Source organism: Postia placenta (assembly GCF_002117355.1).
Source record: "Postia placenta MAD-698-R-SB12 unplaced genomic scaffold POSPLAscaffold_7, whole genome shotgun sequence".
NCBI lineage: Eukaryota > Fungi > Basidiomycota > Agaricomycetes > Polyporales > Adustoporiaceae > Rhodonia > Rhodonia placenta.
Window position 1 is genome coordinate 684,347 of NW_020169838.1, and position 12,333 is coordinate 696,679.

General features: G+C 52.0%; 2 protein-coding genes across 2 annotated transcripts; both read left to right on the top strand.

Annotated features, from left to right (window-relative positions):
- On the top strand, positions 1-936 carry POSPLADRAFT_1143540 (hypothetical protein; the record flags this gene model as incomplete). Its single annotated transcript, XM_024485573.1, has 3 exons — positions 1-144; positions 196-538; positions 578-936. The coding sequence occupies 3 exons, from the start codon at positions 1-3 to the stop codon at positions 934-936; spliced, it is 846 nt and encodes a 281-aa protein (XP_024338898.1).
- A 1,978-nt stretch (positions 937-2,914) lies between these two features.
- On the top strand, positions 2,915-6,205 carry POSPLADRAFT_1143277 (hypothetical protein; the record flags this gene model as incomplete). Its single annotated transcript, XM_024485540.1, has 7 exons — positions 2,915-2,990; positions 3,306-3,754; positions 3,814-4,692; positions 4,762-5,316; positions 5,360-5,459; positions 5,587-5,869; positions 5,923-6,205. Coding segments are annotated over 7 exons (2,625 nt in total), but the record flags the coding sequence as incomplete, so codon positions are not given.
- Positions 6,206-12,333: the final 6,128 nt, after the last annotated feature.

Below are 12,333 nucleotides of genomic sequence, written 5' to 3' on the forward strand. Positions count from 1 at the left end.
ATGCCACTCCAAGATTTCTATTACAGCGCGCAGACCCCTGTATCCAACGAAAACACCGTCGCATACGGTATGGAGCTTGTGCAGTTTTCAAGTCTCGATCCTCCTCCCCTTCCTTCAAGGCATCTCGTCGGCATCCAGCAATCAGTACGTCCAGACGGCACTCAAGAAAGCAGCTATGACCTCAATTCTATGCAGGTCTTTGGGCAGGCTCTGCTACCCATAGCCATGCATGAAGCATGTTTGCCACTGGGACATCATCCTTTATGGTTCGCCAACCCAATTCAGTATTTTCCACACCCAACGCAGAAGATTGCAATAAATCAAGAAAAGACATACTATGACGCACAAATTCTCAGTCATAATGGGCCAGAGAGCCACATAAGCATCCCACAGGAAGCTCCAGAGGTGGCTTCCAGTACTGAGATACCCTTCGCCATGGATCCTTTCGCTCACGTCGATCCATGCATTCTCGACCTGATTGCCGCGGGGTCAGGAATAAGAGATCTCAGCGAGCTACCATCGCGTTGCACACCCTCAGGTGTGTCAAGCGCACAGGCTCCTGGCCTACACATTGTAGGGCAGGAAACCAGTAACACTCGACACATCAACGATGTCCGCAGAAGCGAAGGCACTACGAAGGCGCCGGAGAACAGCGCAGTTCCCATTGCCGAAACATCCGCCGCTTGCCCGTACAAGTTCAAGCGACAACGCTCATCTACAAAGGCCGACAAGACGGCATCGCGGCGTCCACGCGCACCCGCGGTCGTAGCGACCACTGCCGACGATACGGCTAACGGGCCAATCAAGTGCAAAGCCTGTGGAAAGAAATTTGCACAAAGACAGAACCTAAATAGACATGTGCGGCTCGCGCACCTGGGCGGGTGCAAATGGACTGCATTATATGTGGTACCAGAATATCGAGACATGACGCATTGAAGCGTCATCTGGACAACATCCACAAGCTGTAGAAATTAGAGGCGAAGCACATCGTTAGGTTTGTTGGAGAGAAGGTGTATGCTGCTATGTGAAGCGCTCACCAATCCTGTCCTTCTCGCCTCGCCCGCGTCGTATCTGGCCCGTATGTATCTGTATTGAGAACGACTCCTTATTTTCCATGATCGCGTTGTATTTGCAGTTATACGAGAGTATGATTATTTCGACAGTCGCTGCTGAGTATCCATGTACGCCTGTGAAGACGAGGGCTATGACGGTGGAAACCAATCGATGGACTTGACTAGCATTGTGAAGTCCCTGGAGGCAGAGTCATGCGAATGCGACATATATGAGCAGATACGGCGTCGCGATAGTCGGATTCCAAGGAAAGTCCGTATGACAGTCAGAGCTCAAAGCACGAGGTGCAGAGTCGTTGCTGTGAGCAGCCACCGGCCGTTGCCGTGTTGTTTACTCATCGCAGATCTCACTGTAACTTGCGCGAAGCATACCGCTCTCGCCGCATCTTGGATCTAAGGAATAAGGATGAAGACATTCTCATGGAACATCAGATGCGTCTAGCCGATGGCTAGGACTGCTGATGTGGACTCGTTGCTGTCCCATCCATGCTGCAGCCTATGTCTCTCTGGAGCAAGCACGGTGGCCGTGGCGACGCGGCGCACAAGTAAAGCGCCGAGTACTATCATGAAAGACTCTGACCCCCTCATATTATCTCGAGTACAGTAACTTGGCGAGCAATTCCACTAGGCTAATACCATCTTGCTGTCAACATTTCTAGTAAGCCGGGATAATGAGGACTCGAACTCGGGAATTGCCTTAATTTTCCACCACTGCTTGACCTACTGAACACAATGGCGTGACAAACAGAAATGGAATGCGTGAAGCCGGCGAGCAGACGCTGCCAACATCGACAACAGCAACTTTGGGATAGTGTAGGGCAAACAATTCATCGGCATGTAAAATACAGTTATTTACTGACCCACATTTGGGACCCTGTTTGTTACATGGTAAAATATGTAATTTACACTTAGTCACGGGACCTTGATACACGTGACTCCGCCTGGCACGTGATGTTTTCTGGTGTGTAAAAAACAGTAAACAAATGGTTAAAAAAGTTAAGAAATGTTAAAAAAAACCTCAGGAGCACACACATCACACACAAGGCTGAATATATGTATTTTATCAGTTCTCGATGACATTGGTGATGTCACAAGCATCCCTAGAATGTTCAGATCATCAAGTGTTACTTCATTGGCAGTGAGAAACTCAAGTCAATTCTTCCCAGACAACTGTAGTAGGATCATCAATCCAATCCAAAAAAACTGATGGCATCTGCTCAAATGTTTTGGTAGCAAAACTTGTATGTTCCTCTTGTCACTTGCAAGGTGGTGCTTTTGGTATTGTAGAAGCACGCCACTGATACAATGGTCTATACTCCTATATTGATGCCTGACTCGTAGACGATGAGCGAGGACTTATGGACAGTACGTCGTCCTAAAGATCAAGCAAGGAAGTCGAGAATGACCACTACTCCAAGTGAGGAGGAGCAGAGACTTGAATTGGTAACCAGGTCGAACTTAGGGTTCGACCAACTAATGGTACAACTATTTATACAAGTACCGTCTACACATGGACCACTGTATCTGTGTGGTCGTGTTAGTAAGGAAAGAAACATAGTGGTACAATACCAGGTACGAAGTGCGCACAGACCCCATTATGTAAGCTACATAATGTTCAACCTGCGGGTGAGCGCTAAGACAGGTGCCAGTATGGGCGCTAGTAGTACAAGAAATAGAATGGAAAGATAAATGTTTCAGCCACTGCCAAATTGGGCTTGAGTGTGGCACCGTGGGAATGTCCAAGACACCGGATAGGATGAATCATGAATAGCAGGAGTAAAAACAGTTCATTAAAATTTATAAATGAGTTTATAAATGAGTTTATACAGAGATGAAGGTCCGAGAAGCTGCATGTTGGCTCTGCCCGGAAGCTGGTGCAAGAGGCACAGGAGATTGTCAGCCCAAGCGGTGGCTCCCCGGGTGGGTCCAACACGTGATACACCCTTATTTACATTATTTACACCTCTCAATGGAAACCCTTGTAATAAATTGTAAATTACCTGCAAATTACCTGTAAAAAAGTACCGGGTAATTTACACTGATTTATTCACCTTACACTACTTTGGGAGGTGCGACTCGAGTGATGCGCGCGGTCACGTGACACGTGTCGACGCGTTGTTGAATGGTCACGCGTTACGGCCAAGTCGAACCTGAACATACCAGACCCACGCTCTTTCATCTATCACTATTCAACGCCTGCACCTCCTAATTATTGCTACTCTAATCCTCTTATAGTCTCTTCGGCATACAATATGGGTCCCGGCAGCGGGATCCGTAATAGAGCCCGCGGCAAAGGCAAGTCGGTTGCTCCGCTGGTCATTCAACTCCGTCGCCAGGCAGCCCATGGGGAGTTGAGAATCGAGAGGCCGCGGGTTCGGAGGAAGGAGGCCGAGGATGAGTCATTGTACCCGTTCCTCGCACTGCGCAGGGCTGCGAAAGCGGCGGCTGCGGCCAGTGAGGCAGACGTTGTGCCTCCGCGGACACCTGCGGGGACACGGAGGTTGGAGGTCGAGGTCGTCCGGACACTGTCGACTATCAATGGACGTCACAAGGCACTGCGGAGGAAGACGCAACACGAGTTTGGCAAGCAAGAGGAGCACCAGTTTGATGAACAGGCCTGGCGGAGGTACGCCTGCGGTGAGCATGAGTCGGAACACAAGGATGGGCGAGAAGGAACGGCATCGGTGAGTCTGACATGGCCTGTTATTGCCCACGCACACTGATGAGCTCGACGACGGTCAAGGTGGTACCCGTGCAAGGATGCAGTGTCAAGGCCAAGGTCTCGGCGTCTGGACCTAGTCGCAGTCGGCGAGGGTGGCGGAAGCTGCTCGGCCTTGTAGAGGACGATATCAAGCGAGTCCCGAAGAGCTCTGTGACCAAGTTGAAGGGTGCTCGTGGGAAGCCCAAGTCTGCGTCCAAGGCCATGCGGTCCGTCACGGGAGCAGAAGTCAAGCACCAGCCGGTAGTTCCTCAAGCCAACGAAGAGTCTGTGTCGCTGGACGTCGCCCCGGCCTTTGCTGTTGGCGAGCTTGAGAAGTGCGTGGCACCGGTGTGTATATCACCGGAGCAATCCGCTACCGCTTCCGTCGTCGAGGCCGAGCCTGTGCAAGTAGGGATGTCCGTAGAAGGGGAGCCGCGTGAATGGGGTCTGCGGATGGAGAACTTTGCCTTTGACTTTGGCTCGTATCCTGGAATGCCGGCTGACGTCCTCGCAGCGCTGAACGAGCCTGCCCACGTCTTCGCAGTGGCAGAGGCACAAGAGATGCCTGCGACGGAAGGACAGACTGCAGAGGCTACGGTTATGGCCGTCGATGCCGTGATACTCTCATCCGAGCCGGCTCGCGACACGTACAGCGCTTTCGTGGTGGATATGGACACTGGCCACACCGATGCCCCGTCCAGCGTAGAGGAAGCAATGGAAGACGTGTGCGCCACTGACGACATGCCGGTCGAGATGGCATCTCCGGTTGCACGCTCTACAGACAAAGTAACTATTAACGAGGACAGCGATATGCTGCATGCAGAGGAACAAGCTGTGGAGGTGGAGATGGACGGCTTCGACAGCGTAGTAGCTCCGCAGGCACTGCTTGCTCAGATGAAGATATTACCATACACAAACGAGGTGAGGCTATGATGCTGTTATGTGCGCGCAGGTTCTGACGACAGACTGTTTGCGTTCATGTCCACTTAGATCGCCGCCAACCTTCTGACTAATGCAGACCTCGCAAGAGTCCCGGTCGAGTTGATGTCCGCAGCGATTGATCTCGTTCAACCCGACGAGGACATCGAGATGGGGCGCCAGGAGCAGCCTTTGACGGTGGAGGAAGACATCGAGATGGGTATCCAGCTGGTGTCTGTGGACGCGGTTTTCGGTACAGTCGCGGCAGTGCTGATCGCAGCAGAAAGTGGGGGCGACATCATTCAGCAACACGTCGACGCAGTGCCAGCCCACTTCAGCGCTGTGCAGGAGTTCACTGTCGCTCTTCTCGACAATGAGGACACCTCCGTGGGAGACATCACGCTCGTCGGTGGCGCACTCGACGAGGACCACGTCGCGACGTCTGACCCGGATTGGAACGAGACGTTTGCGGACGACGTTATTGCAGCTTCGTCGCCGAACAAGGAGAAGCAGAATGAGCTCCATACGATGCCACTCCCGGAGGTCGTGGTGTCTGGGTCGGATATCGGCGAGCAGGCTGTCGTCGCTGGACTGGAGCACGTCTTCAGCTTGCAGACACTTTTGGACGTCATTCCTTCCCCACCCCGCGCTACCCGACCGTCTCCTCGAGGATCCAGCTCCGATTGCTGGGCCGATGTTTGACATGCAATCGCTATACTCGACACTCCCTACGAACACCACTGAAGGCGCGGAGAAGACGACGAACACAGGTAATTCAGGACTATTCAGTGCTTTTCAAGACGATTTCTCTGACGATGATTTCACTCCGAACATGGGTATGAGAGCAACCATCCGATAGATTTTGAACCTGCGTCACTGACGGACATCTCATGGCAGGTTCATTCACTAGGGCGACGAGAAGCGGCAAGGGCTATGCCGGCGGCATCAGCAAGGCCAAGAAGACTCTCGCCCAGCCGGCGCGCAAATCCACGTCCAGTTTCTCTAACACGCTGTTAGACACCGACGTGTTCCGGGCGGTCCGCAACAAGAGTGCGGCAGAGCAGAAGGCGCGCAAGGACACACGCAAGCGATACAAGAAGATATCGCGGAAACTTGCACGACAGGACGTGGAGAGCGCGGAGCCCAAAGGAGGATGTGGGCGATTCCTGCTATCAGCGGTGTACGTTGCCATATCGTGTGCTCCTGCTCTCGTGCTCACGCTGTGATGGACAGGAATCCAAAGACCGGACGGCGCGAGAAGATGACGCCAATCACCACGGTCAAGGAGAGTACCGACGATGACCTCGACCTTGACGTGCTGTGTCGCATGTCTACGAGTCTGTCATTGACGACGGCGTCCCATGGGCGCACCGGTACTCAAGAGGTGACGAACTCTGCTGACGACCTGCTGGGTGCATTTGCATCTCTTGGGCTCTTGACGGACACTCCTGCGGCATCGTCGACAGGCGGCTCGGCCCTAGACGATCTGTGCGACCTCTTCAATGCGCTAGTCTGAGACTGTTCCTGCCGTAAACTCCAGACACGATTTCTAGTGATCTATCTCAACATGAATCTACAACGCCTCATGACTCGGAACCATCTACGTCTGTCTTGATTTTCTCATTCTGGGCTCCGTTTCTCGTACTCCTGAATCGATCTCATCAACATCTCGACTTGGCATCCATTTTTCACAACCGTCTTTTCTTGGTTCGCGCCGTGGTCTTCTTCTCACTTCCACAAGTCTCAAATTCCTCTACTTCTGTTTCTTTGACCTTGGATCTTTCTATGGCTTGGATCTGGCTCGATCACTCATTTTGGGCTTCATGTCATATTCTCGACTCGGTCTCATCAACGTCTCAGCATCGACATCGATTTGTCAGAACAGTCTTTTCTTGGTCTACGCCCTGGTCTTCTCGCGCACTGGCCGACCTTCTCCCATCAACTCCCACTACTGCATCGCTACACAACAATCCCGAAGACCGCTACGAAACGACATGAACGCGCGGCGTCAAGAGGATGGACCTCCTGTCTATCTACGGATTGTATCTCAGGCTTGGTCTGACTCGCTCCCTTTGGCTCACGAAAACACAAGAAGCACATAAAAAAAGATAACGAAGAAACACGACAAAAACAGAAGAAAATACAAAACACCGTATATTGACTGTCTCGGTTTCTGGTGATCTGGTTCCGTTTCTGGATTTGCCTTCTCTATTGTCCTTGAAAATACACAACTACCTTGGAGCGGCTGCATTCTCTGGCTATGGCTAGCGATCTGGCTCACTCAAGCGTCGACACTGGCCTTGTCCGCTCGGTCGGTGTCGACATCGGTGGCGCCCGACTTCCTGGGTCGACCGAACACTCAAGTGTCGTTACTGCTGCCACTCGTCTCACACCGCTGGATGTCAAAGACCATCCAGCTTGACGTGCACCACGCGCGTCCTCGCGAAGAACACAAGTCACTGGCCATCTTCCGTATTGGTCTAGGAACTATGTTTCCGTTCGCATACTCTATGGCTGTCGCGTTGTACAAGATGCCTGTCCATTCATGTCTTCGACGTGAACAGTCTTAGTCTGTCACGACATTTTCTCCCACTGGTGAGTTGTCACTCTGGACTACCGTCACGTCATCTCATGGTTTGATAGCGGCGTGCCGTCTTCTCGCGGCTTCCTAGTTTCTGGTGGTCGGTGTCTAGCTCGTCAGCGCTCGCTGAAGAATCGGTCTTGTTTCCTCTCTGACGGCGTCAGCTCCTCGTCAATATCCCTGGCCTTCGTCCCCTCACTCTGGATTGGTCAACGGATCTTGCTGGCGTACAGCTCTTCGTAGGCCGCCACATTCTCTAAACCTCGGACATGGCTCCGAACAGCCTCTCCTGGACTCGACGTTTAACTACAGTCAGGAAACATCGAAATGGGCTAGCTCTGACGACCCGTTAACGATAACGATGTTACAATCTCTGTGCTCGCTTTGGATCTCGGTCGCGCTGGTCGCGTCATCCATACCGCACGCGAAGATCCCTCAAATAACACTACAGTCTCAATACTACTTGCCCTTCCTATAGCGTACTCCACTATCGCACATCAGGGCGCCTTCCACACTGGCTTTTACCTTGTGGTCGCGTCTTCCTCTTGGATGCTTTCTCTCTAGTCTCAACTCATCATTGCCTTCTCGCCGCAACCTCAAAGCAGTTCTGCTCATCTGGTCTTGCGTCGCGACCGCTCACCACTCTGAAACTAGTGCTTTTCTTAGCTATCTTTCGCGTGTTGTGGCCATTTTCCTAAACGTCAATCGCCTCACATTTCCCACATGTCTTCAAACTCTGCATCCTTCGCCATCCGAAGTTGTCTGCGTCTTTATCTCTGACCAAACATCATCCCAGTTTCATCTCAATGCTCTCTCCTGCTTTCTTCGCCGACTGCTTGTTGTGGTTTCCCTCTCGTCTCTGCTATTCATTCTTGCATCGTAATCAGCCTCTCGGTCTTCAAGAGATCCCACATTCATTGACGTTGACGTCCTTCGCCCTCCTTGCGCTCTACGATCCATCTCGCGGCCGTTCTGTTGCTGTTCACGCTCCTCCAAAACACCCTATCTACTCTCGGCAACGATCTCTCCTCGCAATATTACTTCTGCTGCTCATACTAGGCTTCCATGCATTCGAATGCTTTCTGTCGTCGTACACGAGAGGCTGTGAGTGATTCTAACCTGTTAGCTCATGGCCGTCGGACTTACCGGGATCACTCTAGATGCGCCTTCGACATCAACTCACTGTCTCCCTCGGTTAGCGTCATTACTCATTAGCCACCCTCATGATTCGGTGGACTTCCACATATCTCTTAAGCTATCATGACTATCACGGCCTCTTCCATTCCACTGATACTCGCTCGGACGATACCTATTAGTCACCAATGCCTGACACAACATGTGAATGCCAGCTTCACGTACAGCTTCGCGAATTCAGCGCTTGATCTCACAAGACTGCTCGACTGGAACATGACTATCCTAATTGTCGTCGCATCGCACCTTATGCAAACAACCTTCCATCTGTCTGGACTGCGGCAACTTCTCCCGTAACAGTCTCCGCCTCACATTCGAGGCTCACTTCGTCGTCTCTCCTGGTCTTCGACATGCCTATCCATTCTATCCCATGACCTCAATGCTCGTCACACCACTATCTACTCCAAGATCTCCTATCCTTGCTCGCTTGCTCGACATCGCGGATATATTTACTACCTTAGTGCACCATCTCCTTACGACTGCGCAGTCGCATCCTTCTTACGACAGACAGTGCTCTATCTATTCGTCGAGTATACATTCTATCCAACATTCTATCGTTCGCGGGCTGGACTTGCTCCTAGCGCGTGAACACATACTGTGAGTGCTACCTTTGCTCTGCCCGATATCATTCTGACTCGCTGTGAATGACTGCAGCCTCTCGTACACGTTCCCTACATAACAAACTAGACGTGAAGTCGCACACCATGACTATTCATATCACACGCCTTTCCATGGCTATTTGCGACAACGTAACAGTCGAATACACATCAAAACCCCATTCGTCCATCCAGTGCTCTAGAGCACCAGTTCCCGGCTGTCTTGCTGCTTCGCTTGCTTGCTATCCTCATGCTGATTCAGTTGCGGCTCAGTCGTCAGTCTCGATTACACTTCCATACAAACGAGTAGACATCTCTATCGACGACGCACATCATATCCCATCACGCTCCCGTATAGGATACATTCATCATTCACGCATCCTTCTCGTCGTTTCGAGACATCTCGCAATACTATCCATCGCATTGTGCCATCCCTTCGTTTCTTTATTTGGACACAGCGCACCGGAGTTCGCAATGACCTCGTCGTCTATACGCGCGCCCAGTCCCAGGTGTGCAGTAATCTGCTACATGCTGCGCCTTCTTGACTAATTCTCCGCTTCGCTCAGTGTCTGTCCAATTCATACTCTCGGCTTACGAACATCACAGACATAAACAACATGCAGAGCGACTCGAAGCAAACAACAAATCCTTGGAAATGTTAGAAGCGCGCCCTGTCATTACAACAAGTCACGCTCCAGCGGTCTAGGTCTGGGTTGCCATCATCACAGCCCTGCTCGATCGTAGCCGTACTACTTCATTCAGCTATCTTGTTACTATCATCTGTATCATACGCGCAATATACAAACATTGTAACATATGATGCTCGGCTTCCAGCCTGGCGGTACCTCTGCTTGAGTGTACAAGTCTCGTAGCCGTCTTACCGGATCGTCGCCTGCGGAGGATAGTCCTGATACTGGACATGAGCGATAATGCCCTACACCAAGCAATCGGCAGGTGCCTTTCCGGCACAATGAAACGACTCGGTTCCATGTTCTACAAAATACGTCGGACAGACAGCAGCCGAAGAGGAAACCGGGTAGGGAGACGATGTCGTACTTCTCGATGTAGCCACCAGTTGATCAACATCAACCATCATGATCATGCCTTGAGCTCTCCTTCCAACTTCAATTGCGACGGTTGTTAGCATGGCCCCAAAAAGCTCCGGGCCAGCTCTAATCTCAAGGAGCCTACTATGCAAGCCCAGGAACATGCCGCAGAATTACTCCGGAGCGCGCCGTAAGTCCGTGAGTGTGTTTCGGACATCTGTTATGCCAAGAGGGCCATCGACGTGGTCTAGGCCGCTATTTGTCATTACGACCCACACTGCAGTCACTTAAATACGCCCAAGGAGCGCCGCTGTATTCTACGCCGCAATGGCTCAGAGATAGAAGACTCCATCGCGGAACACCATGCGGATACTGCAGAGCACGAAGGATATAGGCAGTGCACAAAAGTACGCGATGGGAATCTTGAGCGGCGTCGGATGACGTAGTCTCTGGGGCTGCGCCGCCAACGAACTAATGCCCGACGGCCTTTCCCGAGCTAACGCAGCAACGGGGCCTGAACATGCTCGACTCACCAAGCAGAGACTCCAGTAGGAGAGACAATCCAGCAACGAAAGCTAGAGCACTGTTCCCCAACAAGATGAAATGAAATGGGTGCATCCATGGTCGAGATGTTTCCCGGAGCCTATTTTGCCCTTCGTAGATCCAAGAGGTAGTGGTACATATCATACCTTGTTCAGGCATTCAGCGACAGCGATTATGATGTACCTGCGTGCGATGCCATCTCACACTGCGGATTCTAACATCGGTGTCTGTTCTTTTCATTCAATGCGATAAACTGTTACTAGTCGCCTGGATTCATGGCTTTTGAGAATGTCCAATAGAGATGAACAACCTTCCATCAGTGAGCACGGTGAGGGCGATGATTGGTGCGTCGACGCAGCGAGGTTCAGACAGGTTGACTGAGATCCACAAACTCGTCACGAAAATACCACTTGAAAAGTACTTCGTTGAAAGCTAGTGTTCTATCCATGCGGAAAGAAGAGTGCGAAGTCCTCGCTGAAGTTGGCTGTGCTCTTGGCAGAGGCCATCCGGAGACAGCCGAGTGGTACTGACGTGATCGAGACGAATTTCTCTAAGCGCACGTGCATGTGTGACGCTCGCGACAAAGAGTGTCGGTGGTGTCACAAAACGCACGCGAAAGAGACAGGTTATAAGTCTGCTCTTTGATTCGTAGTACGCTACCCTGTAGTTACGAAGTGTCCGGGCTTATATACTACAGGGCATAGTCAAATTTACCGGCGCTCTGCATCTGACTCGATGAGGAAAATCGTCAGTCTCGGTGAATGTCCTAGCCGAGACGTCCGCACGTTCCGGCTCGTTACATGTGCCCTCCGACCGTCGTATACGACGGTCTACTCTGTCTCCATCGTGTCGATGCGAGCCCCAGCGGTCGCCGTCGACAGCTCCTGCGAACTCCCTACGCCCTTATCCTCGGCGCTCGTATCCTCGGCACTCGTCTTCTGGCGCTTACGCGCGGGGTCTTCCTCGGCGCACTTGCCCTTCATCTTCTTCTTCCCACTACCCTGCTTGCATATCTCCCTCTCGACGGTGCACTGCAATCACGCTTCTTCTTCTCAGCCCTCTCCGTCTCCCGCTTGGTGCACTGCTCCGCAAAACAACGACCACGCTGTGCCTCGTTCCACAACATCATGTCAATGGCCCGCTCTTGTTCAGGGGAGTACTTCGATACCGTGACTTCGTGAATGACCTCGATGACGCGGTCCTTGGTGATAGGTCCCATTCGCTTTGGTGCGAACTTGTCAACTTTGAAGGCTTGTCCAGCAACATCGAACACAGCCGTGCCGAGGTCGAAGGAACAGAACTGGTGTGGGGCTGTGATGTCCTGACTCCATAGAGACTGAAACTCGACATATCCACCAGGCACATCAACGGATGCCTTCTTGAAGGTACCGGCTCGCAGCAGCAAATCAAAGTGGACAAAAGCCCGCAGCTGTGGGACCGTAAAAAGGTGCCGAACCTCGTTATGCAGGTCATCCATGATGATGGACCCATCGGGCTGTCGGTGCGCAAATGTGTTGCGATAGGGTGTCTCCATGCTGATGTGAGATTGCCAGAAGGGGTGAATCGGGGTAGCGGGGTTGTCAAGAAGCAAAGCCTAAATGATGAGATCAAGGGAGAATACAGGAAAGTCCAGGTGTGGATGTGCGAGAGCGGGGGCTCGATCAGCAAATGGTTGATGTCTTCTTCG